The 27,158-nt window shown below is 36.2% G+C and overlaps 1 protein-coding gene across 20 annotated transcripts in view; it reads right to left on the bottom strand.

Annotated features, from left to right (window-relative positions):
* The window catches only part of DLG2 (discs large MAGUK scaffold protein 2), a 2,166,350-nt gene that overhangs the window by 689,567 nt on the left and 1,449,625 nt on the right, over positions 1–27,158 (bottom strand). For all 20 annotated transcript variants that reach the window (XM_031653896.1, XM_017949244.3, XM_017949248.3 and 17 more), the window contains one exon: positions 14,321–14,371. In XM_031653896.1, the coding sequence (XP_031509756.1) occupies positions 14,321–14,371 (51 nt within the window). The remainder of the gene's footprint in view (positions 1–14,320; positions 14,372–27,158) is intronic.

The raw sequence follows: 27,158 nt of genomic DNA, 5'->3' as shown, positions 1-27,158 counted from the left end.
CTCATATCTAGTTCCAGGAACTCTTTTAGGCATTCATATGTTATTGCTTTTTTTTTTTTTTTTACCACAATGCTATGAAGTAGATAGTAGTATCCCATTCATTACAGAGAAAACTGAGGCTTTAATAGGTTAAGTAACACATGGTCATTCAGAAAGTGGCTGATTCTAGATTCTAAACAAGGTCTGAGTTCAAAGACTGTGCTTCTTTCCACCATTTTTATTTTTATTTACTTTTTGTTTTATTATAAAAAATCTTCTAACTTTGATATTTCTGATTTTTCCTTGGAATTTTGAAATTACAATTTTTTTTTCCAGCTTTTATTATAGATTCCAGGGGTACATGCACAGGTTTGTTATTGTGTGACACTGAGGTTTGGAGTACAGTCAAACCTATAATCCAGGAAGTGAGCACGGTCCTAACTAGGATGTGTTTCAGCCCTTGCAGCCCTCCCTCCCTCCCTATCCCCTCTGATATTCCCCAGTGTCTATTGTTCCCATGTTTATGTCCATGTGTATCCAATGTTTAGTTCTCACTTATAAGGGAGAACACGCAGTATTTGGCTTTCTGTTTCTGCGTTAGTTTGCTCAGGATGATGGCGTCCAGCTCCATCCATGTTGCCACAAAGGATATGATTTTTTTTTTTTATGGCTGTGTAGTATTCCATGTGAATGTATGTACATTTTCTTTACCCAATCCACCACTAATGGGCACCTGGGTTGATTCCATGTCTTTGTTATTGTGAATAGTGCTGTGATAAATATATGCATGTGTCTTTTTGGTAGAATGATTTATTATTCTTTGGGTAGATACCTAGTAATGGGATTGCTGGGTGAAAATGTAGTTCAACTCTTAGTTCTTTGAGAAATCTCCAAACTGCTTTTCACAGTGTCAGAAGTAATTTACATTCCTATCTACAGTGTAAAAACATTCCCTTTTCACCACATCTCCACCAACATCTATTATTTTTTGACCTATTAATAAAAGCCTTTCTAACTGCTATGAGGTGGTATCTCACTGTGGTTTTGATTTGCATTTCTCTGATGATTAGTGATGATGAGCAATCTTTCATATGTTTTTTTGGCTGCTTGTATGTCTTCTCTTGAGAGAAGTGGAGTTATTTGTTTTTTGGTCTGTTTGTTTAAATTCCTTGTAGATTCTGAATATTAGACCTTTGTCAATGTATAGTTTGCAGATTATTTTCTCCCATTCTGTAAGTTGGTTGCTATTCCCTTGATAGTTTCTCTTGGTGTGCAGAAGCTCTTTAGTTTAATTAGGTCTCATTTGTCAATTTTTGTTTTTGTTGAAATTCCTTTTGAGAACTTTGCCATAAATTATTTGCCAATACCAATGTCGAGAAGGGTATTTCCTGGGTTTTCCTTTGGGATTTTTATAGTTTGAGGTCTTATATTTAAGTCTTAATCCATCTTAAGTTAAATTTTGTATATGATAACAGGTAAGGGTCCAGTTTCATTTTTCTATATATGAATAGCCAGTTATCCCAGCACCATTAATTGAATACAGAACCCTTTCCCTATTGCTTATTTTTGTGGCCTTTGTCAAAGATCAGTTGGCTTTAGGTGTGTGGTTTTACTTCTGGGTTCTCTATGCTGTTTCATTGGTCTATGTGTCTATTTTTGAACTAGTACTATGCTGTTTGGTTTCAGTATCCTTGTAGTGTAGTTGAAGTCAGGTAATGTGATGCCTCCAGCTCTGTTCTTTTTGCTTAGGATTCCTTAGGCTATTCAGCATCTTTTTTGGTTGCATATGAATTTCATTTACTTATTTATTTAAGATGGAGTCTCACTCTGTCACCCAAGTTGGAGTGCAATGACGCGATCTCGGCTCACTGCAACCTCCACCTCCTGGGTTCAAGTGATTCTCCTGCCTCAGCCTCCTGAGTAGCTGGGATTACAGGTGCATGCCACCACGCCCAGCTAATTTTGTATGTTTGGTAGAGATGGGGTTTCACTATGTTGGTCAGGCTGGTCTCAAACCCCTAACCTTGTGATCCAAACATGTTGGCCTCCCAAACTGCTGGGGTTACAGGCATGAGCCACTGCACCTGGCCACATATGGATTTTAGATTAGTATTTTCTTATTCTGTGAAAAATAATGTTGGTAATGTGATAAGAATGGTAATGAATTTGTAAACCACTTTGGTCAGTATGACCATTTCAACGGTACTGATTCTTTCACTCCATGAGGATGGAATGGTTTTCCATTTGTTTGTGTCATTTCTGATTTCTTTCAGCAGTGTTTCAGTTCTCCTTGCAGAGATCTTTCCCCATTTTGGTTAGATGGATTCCTAGGTTTTTAAATCTTTTTGTGGCTACTGTAAATAGGATTGCATTGTTATTTGGCTCTCAGCTTTAATGTTATTGTTGTATATAAGTGCTACTGACTTTTGTACATTGATTTTATATTCTGAAACTTTACTGAAGTGCTTCATCAGCTCTAGGAGCCTTTTGGTGGAGTATTTAGGGTTTTGCTAGGTAGAGAATCATAGTATTTTATACTCTCGTAGAATATACAGTATACATAGTGTTCTATTCTCTCAGTAAAGAGACACAGTTTGACTTCTTGTCCTATTTGGATGCCTTTTATTTCTTTCTCTTGCTTGATTCTTTTGGCTAGGACTTCAAGTACCATGTTGTAAGAGTGGTGAGAGTGGGCATCCTTGTCTTATTCCAGTTCTCAATGGAAATGCTTCCAGCTTTGCCCACGTCATATGTTGACTATAGGACTTTCATAGATGGCTCTTATTATTTTGAGGTATGTTTCTTTGATGCCTAGTTGGTTGAGATTTTTTATCACAAAGGATGTTGAATTTTATCCAAAGCATTTTCTAAATCTATTGAGATAATCATATGAATTTTGTTTTTAATTCTGTTTATGCAATGAATCACATTTATTGATTTGCATATAGGGGGCCAATCTCACATCCCAGAAATAAAGCCTACTTGATTGTAGTGAATTACCTTTTGGATATGCTGCTGGATTCAGTTTGCTAGTATTTTGTTGAAAAATTTTGTATCTATGTTCATATAAGGGATATTGGCTTGAAGTTTTCTTTTATGCTGTGTATCTGCCAAATTTGGGTATCAGAATGATGCTGGCTTTGTAGAATGGGTTAGGGAGGGGTCCCTCTTCCTAGATTTTTTTGGAACAGTTAGCTTTTTTCCGCCCCCCCCCCCCCCCCGATTCAGTTTCAGAACTAATTATTGGGTTACGTAGGGTTTCAACTTCCTCTTGGTTCAATCTTAGGAGGTTGTATGTTTCCAGGAATTTATCCATGTCCTCTAGATTTTCTAGCTTGTGTGCATAGAGGTGATCACAATAGTCTCTGAGGATCTTTTGTATTTCTGTGGGATCAGTTGTAATGTTATCTTTGTCATTTCTGATTGTGCTTATTTGAGTCTTCTCTTTATTTCTGTTATTCTGGCTAGTGGTCTATAAATCTTGTTTATCCTTTTAAAGAAACAACTGTTGGTTTTGCTGATCTTTTGTATATATTTTTGCATCTTGATTTTATTCACTTCTGCTCTGATTTTAGTTATTTCTTTTCTTCTGCTAGCTTTGAGTCTAGTTTGTTCCTGTTTTTCTAGATCCTCTAGGTGTAATGTTACATTGTTAATGTGAGATCTTTCTAACTTCTTAATGTAGGCATTTAATGCTATAAACTTTTCTCTTAACACTGCTTTCACTGACTATTGGAGATTTTAGTAACTCACATCTCTGTTTTCATTAATTTCAAAGAATTTGTTATTTCTGCCTTAATGTTACTATTCACCCAAAAGTCATTCAGGAGTAAGTTGTTTAATTCCTATGTAATTGTGTGGTTTGAGAGATCTTCTTGGTTTTGATTTCTATTTTTATTGCACTGTCGTCTGAGACTATGTTTGGTATGATTTTTATTTCTTTGCATTTATTGAGTCTTGCTTTACAAATAAAGTGTGTAGATCTTAGAATATGTTCCATATACAAACAAGATGAATGTATATTCTATCATTGTTGGATAGAATATTCTGTAGATGTATATTAGGTCCAATTGGTCAAGTGTCTAGTTTAAGTTCATTATTCCTTTCTTAGTTTTCTACATTGATAATCTATCTAATACTGTCAATGGAATGTTGAAGTCTCCCACTATTATTATGTGGCTAAGTATTTTCATAAACCTGAAAGTACCTGTTTTACAAATCTGGGTGCTCCAATGTTGGGTATGTATATATTTAGGATCGTTAAGTTCTCTTTGAATTGAACTCTTCATTGTCATATAATGCCCTTCTTTGTCACTTTTGACTTGTTGTTATTTTAAAATCTTTTTTTTTTTTTTTTCCTGAAATAAGAATAGTGGTCTCTGCTCTTTTTTTGTTTTCTATTTGCATGATAGGTCTTTCTCCATTCTTTTACCTTGAGACTGTGGTTGTCATTATATGTTAGATAGGTCTCTTGAAGACACTGGGGTCTGTTTTTTTAATCCAGCTTGACACTTTGTGCATTTTAAGTGGAGCGTTTAGGCCATTTATATTCAGGGTTACTATAGATATACGATGTTTTGATCCTGTCATCCTGTTGTTAGTTGTTTTGTAGACTTGATTGTATAGTTGCCCTATAGGGTCTATGGCTCTGCACTTAAGTGTGTTGCTGTGGTAACAGGTATCATTATTTGATTTCTGTTTAGAACTCCCTCAAGGACATCTTGTATGGCTGGTCTGGTGGTAACAAATTCCCTTATGCTTGTCTGGAAAGGATTGTCTTTCTCCTTTGTGTATGAAACTTAGTTTGGCTGCATATGAAATTCTTGGTTGGAATGTCTTTTCTCTGAGGATGCTGAAAATAGACCCCCAATCTCTTCTGGTTTGTAAGGTTTCTGCTGAGAAGTCTGCTGTTAGCTTGATGAAATTTCCTTTGTAAGTGACCTGACCTTTTTTTCTAGGTGCCTGTAAGATTTTTTTTCTTTCATGTTAATCTTGGAGAATCTGATGACTATGTTTCTTGGGGATGGTCATCTTGTATAGTATCTTGCAGGGGTTTTCTGTATTTCTTGAATTTGCCTATCAACCTCTCTAGTGAAACTGGGGACATGTTCATGAATTATATCCTCAAATACATTTTCCAAGTTGTTTACTCTTTCTCCTTCTCTCTTGGGAATACCAGCATGGGTTGTAGTTTAGTTCTCCTTACATAATCCCATATTTCTTGGAGGTTTTGCTCAGTTAAAAAATATTTTTTCTTTATTTTTGTCTGACTACGTTGATTCAAAAGACCAGTCTTTGAGCTTGAGATTCGTTCCTCAGCTTGGTCTATTACGTTGCTAATGCTTGCAACTATACTATGAAATTCCTGTAGTGAGTTTTTCAGTTCCAGAACTTTAGTTTGATTCTCTCTTAAAATGGCTCTGTCATCTTTCAACTCTTGGGTAGTTTTACTGGCTTCCTTGGATTTCTCCTGAATCTTGTTGTGTTTCCTTGTCATCCAGGTTCTGAATTCTATGTCTGCCATTTCAGCCATTTCAATCTCATTAGGAAGTATGGTTGGGAAGCTGTTGCAATTATTTGGAGGTAAGGAGACACTCTGAAGTTTTGAAGTGCCAGAGTTTATGCACTGATTCTTTCTCATCGGAGATGGCCGCATTCCTTTATCTGACATTGCTATCACTTGGACAGGCTTTTGGAGTTTATTTTTATTTTTTTGAGATAGAGTCTTGCTCTGTCACCCAGGCTGGAGTGCAGTGGTGTGATGTCATCTCACTGCAGCCTCCGCCTCCTCCTGGGTTTAAGTGATTCTCATGCCTCGGTCTCCTAAGTAGCTGGGATTATAAGCACACACCAACATGCCCAGCTAATTTTTGTATTTTTAATACAGATGGGATTTCACCATGTCAGCCAGGCTTGTCTCAAAATACTGACCTCAAGTGATCTACCCACCTTGGCCTCCCAAAGTGCTGGGATTACAGGTATGAGCCACTGCACCTGACCTGTTTTTATATCCTTTATTTTTTTAGAGTTGAATTGTGGTATATATTGAGTAGAGTCAATTAGTTTCATTTCTGGATGCTTTTAGAGGGTTGAGGCTCTTCATTTGTGACTAGATTCCTGCATTGGGTTTCACCAGCAAAGTACACCCTTCTTTAGGTCCTATTCAGGGCCAGGAACTGGCCCTGGAGCTTGTCAACTCTGTGCAGGGTTCCCAGCTTCCTCCCTCTTCTACTTTGGTTTCTATGTCACCTCTCTATAAACTTTCAATGTTTTCTTTCAAAAGATCTATTTGAAGTGTGATGATTTACTCAATATTTTGGTTTATTTCAGTGAAAGAGGTGCTCCCAGCTATATCTAGTCATCCATCTAGTCCCCTATGTTACTTCAGGCTGACCCTAACAGTGCTGGCTGCAAACTCCAACGCCTGGTGATCTAAAGGGTCTGCCCCTGGAGATACACACTCAATGCTAGGTACAGATTAGTGGGCAGATGTGTTGGGTATGGGGCCACTTGTAGTCAAGTTCCAGCCTCCACTGTTTTTATAAGCTTCTTTTTATTCCCAAATTATTGTAATACCTTTAACCAAAACCAATAAAACTCTGATTAAAATTCACACATATTATATAAATGTATTTCTGTAACTGCAAGTAGTTCAGAATGACTACACTTCAAAATATGAACTAGGGCTCAGAGAGAGAAATGAGGCTGGCAAGATGAAGACGGCATCCATGGGTACCTTAAATAACACACCAAAGAGTTTAAACCTTATCCTAAAGACAATAAAGAGCCTTTGGAGAAATTTTAGGATGAAAATGACATAACCATTTTCATGTTTTAAAGACACCGCTTTGGCTGCAATATTGCATATACATAGGATTTGGGAAAGGATGTAGGTATGCTATTTAAGACAAATAATTAATGGCTAAATTCTGCCAATGTTGATGGAGGAGGAAATAATTCAAAAGTATATTGGGAATGATAGAAGAATGTAATTAGTGTTTTGTAGGATGGGAAAATGCAAAAGAGAAGGGAGAATTCAAAGATGCCTAGAGTACAATTCCGCAAATTCCTTTTACTATTACAATCTGAGCCTCTCAGCCATACGCACCTTTGATATCTCAAGCCTTCCTGACACCCTGGATTCTTATGACATTAGCGAACGCAGCTAAGTACAGTCCATGTCTTTGCATACTCTGACTAATTTATCCATTTTCCATGTATGAAATTAATAGCTTACATATCCCCAACATGATTTGTATCAAGAGTAGCTAGTTGACCAAGCATGGATAATGGATTTATGATGCTTCTATAACGCTAACCAGCATGCATGATTACAGTTTTGCAAAGATGCTAAAATGACTACCAGCTACCTTCTTTGACTCTCATATTCCTCCCACCCTCACTGAAGAAAAAACATTTGGAGTGCTTTCCCAACAGCTGCAGAATGATGGCCATGTGGTACTACTTGAATGTTTCATCTGACAAGTTAGAGATTCTTTTTGCAACTAGTAAAAAAATTTAAAAATCTGAACCATTTCCTGAAATGTACATTATTGACTTTTGTTAGTCATTATTCCACCTATACCAAAGCAAAATGACTTACAGGGCAAAGAAAAATGACTGATTTATTGCATCATGCAAATTCCTGTAGAAGAAACAAGTTTAGGATATAAGATATGTAATGTGGGAATTTTAAAAACAGTATTAGTGAACTGCCAGGTAAGAAGAGACCCATTAAAGTTGTCTAATAGTGGCCTCTCCAGTTCTCCAGATATCAGAATAACTAGAAAATCATTAGATGTCTGATTTATTCAGACCAAATTCTTTCATCTCACATTGTTGATCTTTACGAAAATTCCTAATTTCAAATAGAATTAAGGATCTGTCACTTCAAATAATATAAAGCTTTTGAGTTTCTAAATTCCTCATATTTTCTAGGTCTCTTTAGCTATTTTTAGTAATAGTGACAGGAATAAAAAACAGGCAGGGTTCGAGTAGATATTTGATAGAATTTCGGTTTTTATATAGTCAACTGTATTAAAATCTTATAGTTTAATTAAATAATTTTGATAATAGATAAATTTCTTAACTGAACTGCAAAGTTTATGTATGTGCAATTATCAGTGTATATTTTAAGCATATTTGAAACATATGCAAATGTAATTATTAAATACAGAGGTACCACCCAAGCATGTGTGTATTTAGACATAAATGAATATATTTGTATAATATTTGTGAATTTTTATTGAGCATGTTAGTTTTCCATGGGCCCGTTAACATTTGCACCTGCTACTCCCTATCTAAGAGGCCTTCCTCCACTACTTTTTTTTAAAAAAATTATTTTTTAAAGACGGGGTCTCATTCTATGGCCCAGACTGGAGTGCAGTGACACAATCAGTGTTTTTTGCAGTTTCGAACTACTGGGTTCAAATGATCCTGCTGCCTCAGTCTCCTGCGTAGTTGGGACCTCAAGCATGAGCTACTATGTCTAGCTTCCATTCCCTTTTACATGGCTCGTTCCTTCTCACCTTTCATAAACCAGTTCAGTTATGATGCCTCAGGAAATTACTTCATGCTGACCACATATTGAGAGCAATCTACTCATCTTCATAGTTTTTGCCCATTTACTTCTATGTCCTCGACCAGGCTGAAAAATTCTATGAAACAAGGACTGTACCCTGTACCTGTGTTTAGCAGGTGCTTGACAAATAAATGTACAAAAGATATTCACAAAATTCACTCTGTGTGTCAAGTGGTTAATGCATTAAACAATGCTACTGTGCATGAGGAGTCGTCAACTTGTTTACAAATTCCCAAGGGCTTTTTCTTTTCTTTTTATGTCACCATGATAACATAAAGAACATTATGAGAAAATTTCTTTCATCATAGAATTCATAGGCCAGTGGAAGAAACAGATTTTATTCGTCATCTAGTGTGATAAGTTCTCTATTCATGTGTTGTTTTTTGTTTTGTTTTGTTTTGAGACAGAGTCTTGCTCTGTCACCCAGGCTGGAGTGCAGTGGTGTGATCTCGGCTCACTGCAAGCTCCACCTCCCAGGTTCATGCCATTCTCCTGCCTCAGCCTCCCGAGTAGCTGGGACTGCAGACGCCTGCCACTACGTCTGGCTAAATTTTTGTAATTTTCATAGAGATGGGGTTTCACCGTGTTAGTCAGGATGGTCTTGATCTCCTGACCTTGTGATCCAGTCCCTTAACCTCCCAAAGTGCTGGGATTACAGTCCTGAGCTACTGCCCCCCGCCTGTTGTTTTCAAAGAGGCATATTGCCCAAGAGGAAAAGCCAAGAAAATCTTTTTGGAGGAAATTATATTCAAGCTTAATTTTGACAGCAGTCTAATTCAGTGGTAATAAGCTCAGGTTCTAGTATCTGTTGGACACAGGGTTGAATCCTAACTCCATCCCTTATAAAACTATGATTTTTGGCAAGTGATTTAATCTTTGAGTCTCAGTATCCTAATATGTAAAATGGAATTAGCAATATCTACCTCATAGGAGTGTTACTAAATGTGATTATTACTTAAATTAAATGTTACAGGGGTTAAACATAGAAAAAGTGTAAGCTGTAAATGCACACAGCAAATACCATAACTTATTTGTCATTGGATATTTGACATCTAACAAAGAAAAAGAAAAGCAGAGACAAAAGAAGTTCTTGTTATATTAAGTTGTTCACTGAGAGTGGAATGTTACATCTTTAATAACTTCCTCAATTATATGTATAAATAATTCTTGTGAGAACTACCATGTTAACCAAAGAAAATATTAGAAGTAACTATATATGCTGCTCTAAACCTTTACATTAACTCTTGCATTCATCACAACTGCCCTATGGGGTAATTATAAACAGTTTAGCCTCATTTTCAGATGTGGCAACTGAGGTACAGAGAAGTTAAGTATGTGGTTCAAGGTTACTTGACCAGAAAGTGCTAGAGCCAGAATTCAAACCTGAATTCAAATCAGTCCATGTGCGTCTATGTTACTGTCCTTCCAGTAATAGAGAGAGGCCTACTTCATTTAGATGCCAAGCACTCCCTGAGTATATACTAAATTTCAGATGCTGTTCTAGAAAACTTGTATATAAAATGACTTTATGTACTGCATATATTTACAGGAAGGGATAGATGTTAACAAAATTGACTATAAATAAATAATATAAAATTCAGATACTGGTGAGTGCAATTAAGTAATAATAAAATGGGAAAAAAGAATGATGGAAATGGTACTAATTTAATTACAGTGAACAGGGAAGATTTTTCTGAGGTGATAATATTTGAGCAGATGTTTAAATAATAAAAAAAAATAAACTATGCAAAGATATAAAGGACAATTTTCCAGGCAGCTAGAATAACATACATACAGGCCTCGAGTTAGGAAAAGCTTGACTTTTTTGAGAAATGTCAAGGTCATTGTGGCTAGAGTGAAATTTATGAAGAGTTGGTGGTGAGCACATAATGTTGGAGAGAGGAGCAGGTGTCACATTACAGAATGCCTTGTATGTAATGATAATGAAACTAATTATCACCTTTGGAGTGTCTTAAGAATATAAATTGTATGATCTGGCTTATATTAATATTTTGAAAAAAGATAACTCGGGTTACTTGTAGGATAACAGCAGGGCAAAAGTGGAAGCTATTATGGTGGTGAGGCATGGAATGAAATTGGTTTGAATTAGGATTCAGCAGAGCAGGTGGTAAGATTTGACTGATTTTGTAATATATCTTCATGGTAGCACAAGCAGGACTTACTCATGAATTCTGAGGATCAAGAATAATTGAGCAAGACTTTTAGATTATTTTTCTGGCATAAATAACATGGGAAATGATAGAACCAATTAGTCAAGATGAAGGATATTAGGGTAGCAGTTACTTTGGCCCTGAGAAGAGGGACTGCAGGGAAGGGGCTTTCTTAATAATCAAGCAGCAGAGATGCCAACTGTACAGTTAGCCATACACATTCAAAGTTCACATTTAGGGAGATGTCATGGCTTCAGAATTAGGAGTCATCAGTTGACAGCTGGTATCTAAGGGCATGAGTCTGGATGAGGCCATCTAGGGAATGAAGAAAAGATGGAGAAGAGGTCTGTACACTGGGTATCTGGAGTGCTGAAACCTTTAGAGGAGGAGTCAGCAAGGAGGCTGAGAAAGGGCAGCCATTGAGGGTGTAAAAGAACAGGGGAGTGTTTTGTCCTGGAAGTTAAAATATTGACATCTTTAAGGAAGGGGGAAGGATCAAATCCTGCTAAGAAGTCAGTTAGGTCTGAGAACTGATGCTTCAATTTAGCAAGATGGAACCAGTTATGACTTTGATATAAATGGATTTATGACTATTGTGGGGATGAGAACATGAAACAGGTTAAAATAAGAAAATGAGGTAATAAAGGGGAGCTAATGAAAATAAACAATTTTCCAAGATTTTTGGTAAAGCAAAATAGAATAATGAGGTAATAGTGGAAGGAAAACATAGGTTTAGTGGATGGTTACTTATTTTTTCTAAGGTGAAAGATATTATACTGTGTCTGTGTTAAAGTTACTCAGTAAAAAGCAAGATAGGGCTTGATATTGTAGAAGAGAGAGGAGGTAACTGCAGAAGGAAAATCATTCAACGGGTAAGTGGTAATGGAGTCTAGGTAACAAGTAAAAAGTTGGTCTTAGAATGCAGTAGGAAATTTCCTTCACTGCCATGGGAGAATATACTAGCAGACCTGGTGGTAGGAAAGTGTGGTTTTCATTTGATTACTTGGATTTTCTCAAAAATATATTAAGGCAGGTCAACAGCTAAAAGAGAGGATGAGAGAAGGGAGTGCTTGAGATTTGAGGAGATATGATAAGGTGTGAAATTGTTGTCCCAGAGTATGAGAAAGTGATTTTTTCTAAAGAAGTGTGTAAGAATTGCTAGGAAGTCTTGAGAGTTCACTTAAAATCAGTGGTTAAAAATTTAAAGTGAGATGAGTGAGTGTTTCTCTAGCCATATCCAGTTGCTGAGGCAGTGGCATGGAGTGAAGAGGAAAGTGTTGGCTTAACCAGGGTAAGCTAACCTGGACTGGCATTTTGCTGGATGAGCACAGAAAGCTAGAGAAGAGAAAAAAAATGTGCATGAGAGGGAGAATTAGAGTGAGGGACCAGGTAATACATGCTAGGTGGTGAGGGAGGAGAGGGCATAAAGAAAGGTGAAAGCTAGGCAGAAATGGTGAAATCAATGATCTGAGGTTCCAATGGGGCTAAAGAAGTTTCAATGAGAAGGTACTAGAATAAATGATACGAACAGAAGGGAGGAAGTGTTCAGAAAGATATTGCCTGATAGAGGCTTTGGAGAGGGGGCTGTTAATGGCAGTAACAAAGTTCAGAGTATGGTCACGTACCCCAAGGCAGTAAGTCAGTGAGGTAAACTGACAAGCTGAAGATCAGCAAACAAGTAAGATCAGAATCCAGACTAGAACCCACAGTTGTCTGACTCCTACTGAATGTTCTCTCTCAAACCAATGTTAGCTTTTACTTTTTAACCTCTAATACCAGGGCAATGAAACAGTGTTCTATTCAAGATGGTGATGTACATTGGATGAGGAAAAAGGAGAAGGCTCATCTTCCCGGGCATGAGACCTGTTCAGTTGCATTGAGTCCTGTGTTTAGAAAGGCCCCACATTTTCATGTTGTACTGCATTCCATAAATCATACAGCTTGTCTTGGAGAGAAACTTAATGATTTAGGAGAAATGTGTGGGGTTTTTTGTCTCATTTGAGCTGATTTTCCATAAGCCTCACTGTTCTCCAGTTAGGATACCATTAAAATTTTAACAAGTTTATAATGGAAGTTTTAAAGAACCCATCTGTCAAACACTTAAGTTTCAATGTAAATGTTTGTTTAAAAGCACTCGCACTTGATAAAAATCAGCCTGAAGATGAGAAATGCTCTGACTCAGGAAAGTGAATAATTAGTCAACTAAAAAGGAGATAAAAAGGATAAAAAGTGCAGGTCTGGAATCTTAATTTATGTTTGAATGATAGCTTAGTGAAAATATTTACATTTTTATTTCTTATACTAAATGTGGTATGTGTTTATCATAGTAGGTTTATTTATAAATATAAGCAAGGAGAAACTAAAAATTACCCCAAAATCCTTAACAGGAGTTAGTCACCAAAATGCATAACATTTGGTGTACATCCTTCCAGGCTTTATGAGTGTATTTGTGTATATATATTATATGACATAGCTCTGTGTTTATTGAATTATATTTTAAATATCATTTTAAAACTCAATTTTTGATTTAATAATATAATCTAGGTAGATCTTCTATCCTTGTAATTAAATATTTTCTAAAGTACTATTTCAATATATTTCAATATAATTTCTATTATATGAATATATAATAAGCATGTTATCCTTTTTTATTATTTAACATCTATGTTTTTCAAACCTTACTATTATAAATCATGTCAATATGCACATTCTTTGTGCATTTGTCCATTCCTGTAAGTACAATTTCTGGGTCAAAAAATGTACTCATTTTAAAGGCTTTTAATCTATGTTTCCAAATTGCTCTTGTAGGGTTGTACTAATTTTCAGAACCTCTCACTAGCATTGAATATTCACATTCCTTTTAAGTTTTTGCCAATTGGACGGGCAAAACCTGTTTGCTCTCATTGTCTTCCTTTGTTCTTAATGAGGTTGAACAGGTTTTCATTTGTTTATTGGCTTTTTCTTTTTTAATGAATGTCCTGTTAACGCTTTTTGGTCACTTTTTTCTACATGGTCTTTGGCCTTTCTCTTATCGTTCTGCAAAATATCTAAATATATTAGGATTGCGTTGCAGAGTTTCCTTAATTTGTCAAAGGACTTTGCCAGGGCCCTACCAGTGTATTTGCAGAGCTCTTTGGGGTTGTTGTGTTTTTTCCTATGGGAGTGGTTTTAAAATGCACCACTTTTTTTTAACTAAATAAGAAACGCATGGTAACTATAGTTATGATGATAGTATCGATATCACACAAATGAAAACGTCTTGTAACATATCTAAATAATGTATAGCCAAAACACTAATAATAAAACCATTACGAACAAGGAGCTGTACAAGCTCATCAAACATTTCTCTTTCCCATTCATTTCTCCAAATCCTGGCAATGAAATTTACATACTGAACATTCTGTTATTTGGTCTGCTGTCTCAATGCTTTCTACTGTGAACATTTCATTAATATTCTCATTGTGAGTCCTGTGGGAAACTTCCAGGTTATAAAACACAATTGTATAATTTCACAAGACAACTCATTAAGATGTAGAACAGAATGTGAATGCAAGATTGGGGCTCTGGATTTTTAAAAAAATTTTCTTACCCTCTCCAGTGTAATTTCTTCAAATTCATATTCAATTTCTGTTCCATTGACCTATAAATAGGGAAAAAATAAGAAGAGAACTATTAAATATATGTTGAGGAGGAGACAGCTGCATTTTAAATAATGCTTGGGAGTTAAATTTTCATTCTAACTATAAATAACCACATTTTCTTGATATTTCTGATTGTGCATTTTCATTCAAGTGAAATATAATCCAAGCTATTCTAAAATATACGACTGAGATGCTACAAAAAATAATCAAAGATTATTGCTTCCCTTAGAATGCTGTGATTATTTTTTGTAGTGAGGTGTAATAATACAAAATATGTATTGTGAGCTTACAAAGAACAAATCATCTAGGGGCAATGATACAATTACGAGGAAAATAATTTTCTTGTTTTTTTAAAAATGTTATGTTTGAACACTAAAATATGAGCTTAAAAATCACTGATAATGGTAGAACAACATTGTTTCATTTTTGAACAGTAAAATAGCATGAAAATGACTGCATCATCCGAGAAACACCTTTTTTTTTAGTGGCTCAAGCTCAGGTAATTCATCCCCATCATCCTTTTATTATCTTTATTGGAAAGCCCTGGACCATATAACCGTACCTATGCACCTCAGTAGCAGTAAGAAAAGAGCAAAATAAGACACATTTTGAAGTGCTTAGTGACAAATTGTTTCAACCATCCAACCAATCCTTATATTGATTTGAATTTACGGAGAGAAATACATTTTAAATACAGCCAGACACCTTAGATTTCCACAAATGTGCACAGAGGTCGTATGAAACGTTCGTTTAAAATAATCTAAAAACTATTCCTTTCTCATTTTTATTTATCACATAATTCTTCTCAACCACACAAAACCTCTAAGCAAGAAAATTCTCAAACTGGTTGTTTCTTATTTCTGATACGTGTCCTGACAACATCATTGGAATTTAGGAAGCAGCCAGAAGGACTACATTTTAACTATAAAGCCATCCTTTTTGTAGGATTCTAACTTACATTTACTTTTCTATCTTTGAAGAATTTACACACAGTACCAGGGAATGAGAGTTCTATGCAAGCAAGGCCCAGATAGACCTAACACAGAGCCTGGAAAGAAAATAATGAAGGAAAAGATAGTGAACGAATGAGTGACTGAACTAAGTAATTAATTTACTTGTGTAATTTATAAACACAGATATTTGTGGATTCTCTTTCACAAAAATATTTGAATGTAGTATCATCACCTAAAGGTGTTATTAAAATTATAACAAGTGAACACATAGAATGACAATGACAATGGACTTTACTTAGGTGTGTCCACCACCCACTCAGAGCTTGTTTTTGATTTTCTAATTACATGAACTAATTGGTGAATCACAATTTACTGTTTTACTACATTATCAAGCAGCCCTAAACTAAATTTGATTTTCTAGGCTTCAGCAACTTAATGACTCACAGAAAAGAACTTGATGATGTCAGAAAGCTTCAGTAGTTTTCTAGAGGGTTTTGTTTTGTATATGCAAAAATAAAACACACACACACACACACACACACAGATTTCAAACTCCTTGTATATGTATGTTTCCAAATGAATGATTTTTAAAATAATTTTCTTTGATCGATAGGAAGAGGACAAAAGGGGAAGGCTGAATTAACGAGATATGTTTTCATTCCCTCAGTATGGCTCCATGAGGCTTTTCTTTGCTTCAGTGCTTCTGTAGAGTGAATCACTTCGCATTATTAAAGTGCTGCAAACCGGGAAGAAAAAATAACTTCCAAGAGAGAAAAACACGCCTCTAATAATAAATGTCTAAAGGTTCAGAGTCAAAGAAATTCTGTTAGAAAGTGCTTAAAAGACAGGAATATTTTAGTGGCATTGCATAGTTGTGGCCTATCAAAACCTATGCTTAACATTTCTAGGATCATAAATGCTGACTCTTAGAGTTTTAGAAATATTACATATACATAGCCTAATTGGTATTCCAAAGTTCCCCAGTCAGCTACATAAACTATTGCAGGCTTATATTTACCTCATGGGTCTTTCATTTTCAACTAAAGAAAATAATATCATTTGTCTAATTCAACAGTATCCAGGTTCTTTTCATAAGGAGGTAAGATGCCATCAAGGTTGGAATGTAACTTTTCTTTTAAAACAAAGCATCCCAGCCCAGTGGCTCACACCTGTAATCTCAGCACTTTGGGAGGCTGATGAAGGCAGATCACAAAGTCAGGAGTTCGAGACCAGCCTGGCCAATATGGTGAAACCCCGTCTCTAGTAAAAATACAAAAATTAGCTGGGCATAGTGGCGCATGCCTGTAGTTGCAGCTACACTGGAGGCTGAGGCAGAAGAATTGCTTGAACCTGGGAGGTGGAGATTACAGTGAGCCGAGATCGCACCACTACACTCCAGCCTGGGTGAAAGAGCAAGACCCCGACTCAAAAACAAAACAAACAACAACAACGACAAAGCATCCCATGTCTACCACAAGCTTTGGTGAACTTATAGAAGCATGAAGGGTTTTTAGCGTAAGTGAGGCATCATTTCAACCTTTACCTGAGGAGCATTTAAAGCATGGAATCATAGGAGCCAGTGAGGGAGTTCAGAAAAGACATTGGAAAGGCCCTAATCTCTATTCTCTCATTACAAGGAGAGCGTGGTCTATGTTCTGCCAAAGGACTCCTAAGACAAGAAAAGGCAAATATCTTGAGGGAAAGAATGAGACAGAACAAAAGAACTTAACAATACCCCCATAGGGCCTGGTGCAGTGGCTTATGCCTATAATTCCAGTACTTTGGGAGGCAGAAGCAGGCAGATCATGAGGTCAGGAGATCGATAACATCCTGGTCAACATGGTGAAACCCTGTCTCTACTAAAATACAAAAAATTATCTGGGCGTGGTAACATGCACCTGAGGCAGGGGAATGGCTTGAACCTGGGAGGCAGAGGTTGCAGTGAGCCTAGATCGTGCCACTGTGCTCCAGCCTAGTGACAGAGTGAGACTCTGTCTAAAAAAAAAAAAAAAAAGAAGAAAAAAAACCCAAAAAGAATACCTCCATCTTAATTTGTGAAAATTTAGTGCCTTTTCAAACCAGTATACCAGTACAGTATTAAATAAGTATTTAAATACTTATTTCAACTTTATTTCTAAATAAACTCTCTAGAGTGGTGTGGTTGCTTACTGAGTGATGAAACACCAAGAGGTATCTACAGTAATTCACCCCTAACTATAATCTTGTGCATCCTCAGTCAGCAAAACCAAAACTGTTGTAAATGGCTCCTATCATTTTTGGTTGGTTTGCAAACAATCAATTGCTGTTTGAACTTTCCTTGGTGTCTCATTGTATTCCCGATCAGGTTATCGACACGATTTTCAATTCATGAAGTTCTTTTCCTGAAACGAGTTCTGCTGAATCCATTTTTTTCTTGTACAGAAACACTTACAGTAATATTTAAGTACCTTGGTCATGTTTTATGCTACTGATAGTTTGGGGCCCAGAGAACTTCACAGTTGGGGGCTCTGTTATTCCAGTTCTAGCCCTAACTGTCATGGCCTCCTGTCCACTTTGAGAACTAGAAAAATAAGAGGATTGACATTTTCATAGACTTGGAGAGTCAGTCAAATAGATTAAACTTTCCAGTGTTTGAAAAACGTGTGTGTGTGTGTGTGTGTGTATGTGGTGTGTGTGTGTTTAAGATACTTGATTTTTATGAACTTTATGGTTCTGTGGTGACAGCTGGTAGATTTCTCTGGCGGCCGGAAAATCAAACTAATATCACACATCGTCCTGTACTGTTCTGGGCATGTAGCCTTCCTAGAATCATATGACAGTTAAGTAAAGAGAGTGACCCACAGCCCACTCAAATTTAAACTTGGTATTTAAAGCTCTAATTTAATGAATGTTGAATGCATTAAATATTTGTTTTTCTCCAACAGCTTTTAGGTAATTTTACTGCCTTTTTTTTCTACTTTAGTGACATAGTAACCACTTGCCTGGATGATGATATAATTTGATTTTGAGATATATTTTTATCTCCTGAAAAGAGTTCTCCATAAATAACAAATGTGAACTATCCATATTTTAATGTTGTTTCATTGGAATCTTAAATAATAATTGCTCTGATTTTTTTTGTTTGTTCTTTGCCACTTTTGTAGTTTCATTAAGGCTAAGGATATACTAAACTCTAAAATGAATAATTTTTTTTTTTTTTTTTGAGACGGAGTTTCAGTCTTGTCAACCAGGCTGGGGTACAGTGGTGTGATCTTGACTCACTGCAACCTCCGCATCCCAGGTTTAAGCGATTCTTCTGCCTCAGCCTCCCAAGTAGCTGGGATTACAGGCATGCACCACCATGCCCAGCTAATTTTGTATATTTAGTAAGGATGAGGTTTCACCATGTTGACCAGGCTGGTCTCAAACTCCTGACCTCAGGTGATCTGCCCACCTTGGCCACGCAAAGTGCTGGGATTACAGGTGTGAGCCACCATGGCTGGCCCAAGATAAATAAATTTTCATATGTCCCTGTGTCACATATTACAACAAGTGCTGAAACAAGGATATCAAAGCCTTCACTTTTTTAGACTAAACACAATTCTACCCAAAGAGCAATTATTAAGCATGCATAAAGTGCCAAGAACGGTGACAGATACTGAGAAAATATTTTAAGATATAGCCATATTCTAAAGAAACACATAACCTTTAAAGAGGCACCAAAACACAAATATATTAAGTCCTCATACAAGTGTGATATCTAATATTTAAAATATAGAGGTAGACTAAATCTGCAGTGCCACTATTGCCACATGCAAGGTATGTGCAGATCTATTTACTATTTGTCGTTTACATAGATTAAGTCAGTAGTAGAGAATATGACAGATGATGTACTAATTCTCCTTATTATAAGTAATCATGATATAGTAAACAAGGTATACCTCTGATTATTATTGTTTTAGCATCTAGCACTACAATTGAACTTTGGGAGGAAAGTGATTATCATGCAAACTGGGACCACCAGTTCTTATGGCCTCTTGTCACTTCCAGAGTAAGGTGGGGCAATGCCACTTTGCTTCATCCACAGATGCATCATATATTACAGTGGCTAGCAATGATGACTATGTAATGAATAAGTAGATGAATCAATGAATCAATACATGAGATTTTTAGATGGCTTAAACCTGATCCACTCAAAGAAGACCTTGGTTGCTAATGGGGATGCCATGGCTACTGGGCCCAGGCCTTTTACCATTCCTTGTTTATTTATCCTCATCTCTGAGACTGGCTCCTCTCAGAAGCCCTGAATTACAGGATCACGCCATCATCAAATGCCACAGCAAATCCACACACACACACACACACACACACTCATTTGCATTCCTCTTTTTTAGTACCTTGCCAATATTCATCCTTGCCTTCTTTTGGAGTATCTGTTATAGTAAATATGTCATGATGCATTACTGCTCTTTACACTTGACCCTATATACACTATGATACTCGGTAGGTAAAAACATGGCTTCCAGAGTAAGAAAAGACAGATTTGAATCCCCTTTCCAACATTTTTGATGAGTGTGAGTTTGGGCAACTTTCTTAATCTCTTAAAACTTCAATTTCTTTATGTGCAGAATGGTACAAACAATAGTTGATTCTCCTATGGTTATTGCAAGGATTGAATTAGGTAATTTATATGAATTATCACACATCTTAAGTGATTAAAGAAATTTCAGCTAAAATCCCAAACAATTGTCTTCTCAGTTCCTACTTCATAAAATTCTTGGTAGGAATAAATAATACTACACATGTTAACTGTCCGGCACAAAGCAGGTCTCCAATAATGAGAGCTATTATTATTAGCTCTGGATACAAATCTATAAGGGTCACAAAATTTATTTTATCAAATATTGAATGTTTGCTAATTTCTTCAGTAATACATAACTTAAGCAAACAAATTTGTCTTTTTCTATAAAATCCACTAAAAGCCTTTCCTAACTCAAACATCTTTTTCTTGAACCAATCTAAGATACACTGCCTTGTGTGTAGGAATCACCTTAGTTTTTGTTCTCAAATTATGTAAATGTGGCCTTCACTCAAAATATTATTTTAGCCATGCGTGGTGGCTCAACCATATAATCTCAGCACTTTGGGAGACCGAGGCAGGTGGATCGCCTGAAGTCAGGAGTTTGTGATCAGCATAGCCAACATGATAAAACCCCGTCTCTACTAAAAATACAAAAATTAGCTGGGCGTCGTGGCTCACGCCTGTAGTTCCAGCTACTCTGGAGGCTGAGGCACGAGAATCGCTTGAAGCTGGGAGGCAGAGGTTGCAGTGAGCTGAGTTCACACCACTGCACTTCAGCCTGGGCAACAGAGTCAAAAAAAAAAAAAAAAAAAAAAACTCAACTAAACTTTCTCCCAATCTTCTGTAAACTCACTCTTCATTTTAAAAAAATATTCCCTTGCCCAGTATTGATCATTATGTTGCTCTGCTGTCGGCACTCACTTTCTTAAGGCTATTCTTATAGCATTTCCTACATCCTCATCTTCATGAGAGCACAGGTTGTATATTATCCTTTTTTTGCCCTTGTACCTTCTGGAACCATGCCTTGTTCATAGTAGGTCTCCAAAAAAATCTTTAGACCCAAGTCACCTATGAACTCTAAAACTTGAGTTGTGTTTAAATCGTATCTTTACATAAGTATGGGCAGCCCCTAACAACAGCTGCCCTTCCCCATGAAATATGGCTTGAATTTATCCTCCTATCTCAGGAAATTTTTGCAAATTTTTAAAATAATTTCCAACTTAAATACTGAATAAATTAAAACATCAATTGAATACATGAATACTTAGTACCTACCATGTACTAGGTATAATGATAAGCACTGGAGATACAAAGATGGGTGAAATATGGTTCCTGCCCTCAAATAACTCAGTCTAGCAGATAGAGACAACTGAATGGGAACATGTAACAAAGCGATATCAGTGCTATGGTAGATGTCTATAGACTGCAGCAGCTGCAGAGGTGACATAAAGGAGGTAATAGGTGATTTTACCAGCAGTGAGTCAGAAACGTTTTCATAGAGGAGATGGGATGAGCTGAGTATATTCATAGGCAGGTGTTCATGAGAATGTGCAGGCCTATCAAAGCAGAGGCAGCAATATTAACCACATCTTCAGAATGTTCTACTGGAACGAGCACTGGCCTTAGAGTCCAAATGCTTGCATTGTACTTTTGAGTCTGTGATTTCACATGCTAGGTATAACCTTGGGCTTGTCATGATGCTTTAATTTTCTCATGCAGACAGATAACCTCTGAGGTCCCTCCCAGCTCTGACCTTCTAGCAACAAGGCTTTTCTTCCCATCTACTGCACCTGACCAATAGTTATTGCGATTTTTCTATTACTCTTTATTCTAAAGATCCTAGCTGGCAACCCATAATTTTGCCAGGTGGTATCTCTCTGACCACTGAATATCTCTGTCTTATCTCTTCTCTTTAATCTATAAAAGGCCTCAACAGGGAGGAAACTAAATAGTAGTATCACTTTCCATCTTGGCTCCACTCAAGGACATTACTATTAGCATGTTTTCCATTTCTACTCCTCAAAGATCTCAGGTTTCTGGGGGGAAAGAATAAGTAGCTGCTTCTCTCTAAAAAGGAAAAAAAGGTAAGAAAGTTTTGCTATACTTCAATCCAAAAGAAAAAACTTGAGGAGGCTGATGTTCTTTATTTCCATCTTTTTATCATATTTCACTACATTTTAAAAATTTGTATAAATTTAAGGGGTATAAGTGCAGTTTTGTTACATGGATATGTTGCTTAGTGGTGAAGTCTGGGCTTTTAGTGTAAGGATCACCTAAGGTACATTATATCTATTGGGTAATTTCTTATCCCTCATTCTATTCCCACCTTCTCATCCTTCCAAAGTCTCCAATGTTTATTATTCCATACATTATATAGCTCCCACTTATAAGTGAGAATATGTGGTATTTTGACTCTGTTTCTGAGTTATTTTACTTAAGATAATGGCCTCCAGTTCTGTCCTTACTGCTGCAAAAGACATTATTTCATTCTTTTATATGGCTGAATAGTATTCCATTGCATACATGTACCAAATTTTCTTTATCCAATCATCCACTGATGGACACTGAGGTTAATTCCACATCTTTGCTATTGTGCATAGAGCTGCAATAAATATATGAGTGCAGGTATCTTTTTGATATGATGATTTATTTGCTTTGGGTAGATGTCCAGTATTGGGATTGCTGGGTCAAATTTTTCTCTGCTGAATATATGAAAATCAGTTGAGTGCCGAAAAAGTGAAAGGCATTCCATCAGAATATAGGCTCTAAATAGGACAAGACACATTACAAAAGCCCGAGGCTTGCATTAATACAACTAGATTGTCCATCACCTTCTTTAACTAATGTCCCTTCTCCTAGACTATCTTCACTAAAGATAGTGACCAAAAACAGGCCCCTTTTTCAAGTTATGAGACATTATCATACAGAAATTAAAAGCTTAGATTCTAGAATCTAAAAGACCTGGATTCCATAACAGTTCTGCACTTACAAGCTGTTAGAATCCATCTTTGTTATGAATTACACACATTTGTGTAAGTGTCAAAATTACTTATTTAAACACTTAGTAGTAAGCAAAAGATTTTCTGCTTAAGCCTTGTTGAGAACCTGTTTTAATGTAAAGTATACATCTAGTTATTTTATGAATACTATGAAGTTATAATGAGACTGGTTTAAAATATGCAGTATTATAAAAAACTCATCATAGTTCATTATTCCTTTCTTTTAAATAAACACTCACAAGCTATAAAAACAATTATTGATATTCTTAGTTAAGATTCTGAGTTTGGTAAGACCACTATTCCTATTATTCACCTGAATTTGTTCTACCAGTAAACTCTAATTTCGAGTTAAAATTTCTAATCTTAATTAAAAAAACTTCTGAGCTCAGCAAATGCTAAATTATAGCTTCTACCACATAAAAAAATTAAATCAGTATACTATAATTTGTTCCATTCTTCGTACTTATTTATTTATTTATTTTTTTATGAGGTGGAGTCTTGCTCTGTTGCCCAGGCTGGAGTACAGTGGTGCAATCTTGGCTCACTGCAACCTCCACCTCCCGAGTTCAACCAATTCTCCTGCCTCAGCCTCCCAAGTAGCTGGGATTACAGACACCTGCCACCATGCCCAGCTAATTTTTGTATTTCTAGTAGAGGCGAGGTTTTGCCATTTTGGCCAGGCTGGTCTTGAACTCCTACCTTAGGTGATCCAACCGCCTTGGCCTCCCAAGGTGCTGGGATTACAGCTGTGAGCCACTGTGCAAGGCCCTTAAATAACTTTCTTTTAAAAAATGTTATCTGCCTTTGTTATGAAGTATTTATAACACACACAACTTTGGGTCTAGAAAAATAACCATAGACTTAATAACTATTATGTTTTTTAAATTTTAATTAGAAAGCACAGGTTTTTTTGTAATTAGTAACTATTAGCTATAAAAGTGTAATAAATTTTTATCAGTATTTCTGTCAGAAGAAAAAAAGAAAAATAGCTTAGGGTTCTTATATGTATAAAATAATTATTTTCTATATACAAAATGGTCTTGATTAAAGGCTTTTGTAACAAAGGAACAAATATAGTTACTTAGCATGTGCAAAACTGGATTTGCCCCTGATTTGGAAGGAGCCCATTTTCTCTCAGCTTTGCTCCCTTGTTTTGCACCATGTGCAGGATGGAGAATAACAGGTGGTTTTAATGCATTCGCTTGGCTCCAGCCTGATGCAGGCTGTTTTGTTCTTTGGGTTTAAATATTTCATGAGTTTGTACATGCTCTCTGAGAACAGTAAATGGCTTTAAGAACACAATTGATCAATGGTTGTAAGGCATCATGATACACAAGGTTTTTTCCCCAACAAATCTCTCTCACCTCACCACCTGTCTATGCAAATCATGTGGTCATTTGCCAGCAAGTGTCCAAAAGAATCAAGAACTCAAAGCACATAGCCAAAATATTTAGGGAAATAAAAACTGAGTGCTAAGCCAAAAGACGAGACTTTACAAATATGGTGATCTATCCAGATAGTCAAGAATATTTTCTTTTACTTGGGTATAATATGACTGTATCATGAGGGAAAATATCAATGTTCTCCACTTCATCCCCTCTCTCTCCTCAGTCCTCTGCAGTTTTTGTTTTGTGTTCCACTATTACACAAAAGTTGAACCCGAAATAATCAACAAAAGCCTTTTCACATTTAAATACAATGATCTTTCCCAGTCTTCATTCGCCCTGGCTTTCATATAGTATTTGGCACTGGAGTGACCACCCACCACTTGCAAGTTCCCTTCCCTTCCCTTCCATCACAGGTTCTATCCTTGCTAGTTTCCTCCCTACTGCTCTGTCCACAGCAGTGACGATCATTTATTTTACTCGTGCCAGATATGAATATTTGCCAAGCTCTGTCCCTTGTTGTTTTTATAATCTACCTGAGTTGTCACTTCACCCCCCACCCCTCGCTTTTTTTTTTCTGAGTAAATACTTAAGTATTGCCCTGGTCTCAATACATCTAAAACAGAACTGATCCTCTTGCCTAATTGTAACCATAATTTCCTTCAGTCTACCAGTCTACTTTATATCTCTGTTAAGGAGATTCTTTTTTTGTCATATACATTCTTTACATTTGTTATCAATTCCCACCATCCTATTTCATGTCCAAATTATCACCTTCTTAAGAACATTGGTATAACTTCCTAAAAATATTTATTCCCCTATTGATTTTCAACATCAATCTATTCTTCATATCCTTTGAGGTTTATTTTCCTAAAATGTTTCATCATGGAATTCTGCTGCTCAAGTAGCTGCAATAATGTTTTAATCCCCAGAGAACATTTCATGCCGTCCACCACCTGTCCCCAACCTTTCTAGCTAAATACCCTGTTTCTCATCTTCAAAAACATTTTCTAGCCAAGCAATTGTGCTGAACACCTCCTCCCTTTGGTATCTTTACTAATGCCACATACGCTGCCTTAAATACCTTAATTCAATCTATGTTTATTAAAATTCTAATTAATGCAGAAAAATATTTTTGAATGCCTAAAATTTCCCATGTATTAGGTTAGGTCCTGGGGCTATAGTGGTAAACAAAACAAGGCCTCTGCCTTTACGGAGCTGTGTTCTACTGGGGGTGTGGCAAGCTTCCATTTTTACCAACCAAAGACTGTCTTGTCCATTAAATCAAAAATATTTTTCTTATCGATACCTTGGAAATCATAACTCTGTTATCTCCAGAAAAATGCTAATAATAATAAAAATGATAACTATTACTACTGCTGCTACTATTGCTACTACTGCATTTTGTTAAATATGTACTACATGCCAGACACTACCTTAAGTTCATCTAATAATTATAACAATTTTGAGAGCTTAGCATTTTAATATTGATTTTACTATTAAAGAAGCTAGTTTCGAAGTTAAACAATTTTTTCAAGGTTATGCATTCATAAGAAACATGAAACTACGAGAATCTTGTTCATCCTCATCGTTACTTAGTGACGGAAAGTATATGCTCAATATAAGTTTGTTGAACAAAATTAGCAAACGAGTGCCTATAAGGATGGAGAAAGAAATGGAAATATCTAGTGTCTGAATCCAGTATCTGATATTAAAACACTACTTTTTCTTTCTGGTCATACATAGCAGAGCACCTCCCTTACTATACTTGTGGTCTTCCTCTTGCCAGCTTCTTGTATTGTCATTTCTCTTCCCTGACATACTGTCCTCTTGCACAGATGGGGCACTATCTTTTAGATTTGTGTTTCTTTTATGACACCTATTGTAATTGAACTTATATTTGCCCATGGTAGCCGCATTATAAATTGCTATTGAAGAAATAAATGGATTGACTCTTATGCTGAGTTTTTTTACTTGCTGTATATCTTTAAAATCCCTTTTATTCAAAAATCCTACCACTGTCACTTTCCAAAGGAGTAAACTGCCTTAATTTCTCTCTAATCATTTTACTTCAAATCCTGCTAACAATGAGCTGTATCCCTTTTCATCTAAATATAGGTCACCCTTTCAGCAGCTTTCAAGATCAATTCATCAATCAACAAATATTTATTGAGTGACTACCCCCACCTTCTTTGCTATCTCATATAATCTCTTTTCATCCCATTTAAAAAGCACATCACTATCTTCACAACCTTGGAAAAAGAGCTATAGAGCCACATCGCCCTGCTCCTTCATCTGAAATTCTGTGATTTTGGAAAAATGCTCCAGGCTGCTTGTTACAACAAAGGTCACACCAATATTTCCAGATCAGCTACTAAGGGAAAGCATTCTGCTGCTTTATTTTTATTTCACCTTTTTCAAAGTACTTTAGGACCGTGACAAAGACTGCTTATTAATAGGTTTTGCCCCCTACCCCATGTCCAACCCAGCTGATAACATAGAAATTGTAAGGTTTAAAGTTGTTTATATCTAACATTTTTAGACTATGCTAATAACAGTATTATTAATTTTCATACTATTTTCACATACATCATTGCATTGGATTCTTATAATGACTGTATATATTTTGATATTTTAAAAAATTTCCTGCAAGCAATAGCCATCAGTTTCCTCCACTTACTATCCCCCTCCCCCTAGCAGACATGTACATACATGCCACACTGTTCTCTTTTAAGAAAGATGAAGAGGCAGAAATTAAATATGCCAATAGCAGACCTAGAAAAAAACTTAAATAATTGTAGTTAATATTTCTGAAGATTTACTATATGCTAAGCAGTAAAGCTTATATAATATATATTTACATATAATTATAGATAAGCATATTTCAT

Source organism: Papio anubis, chromosome 12 (assembly GCF_008728515.1).
Source record: "Papio anubis isolate 15944 chromosome 12, Panubis1.0, whole genome shotgun sequence".
In the NCBI taxonomy this organism is placed as follows: domain Eukaryota; kingdom Metazoa; phylum Chordata; class Mammalia; order Primates; family Cercopithecidae; genus Papio; species Papio anubis.
This window is presented reverse-complemented; position numbering and strand designations above follow the sequence as displayed.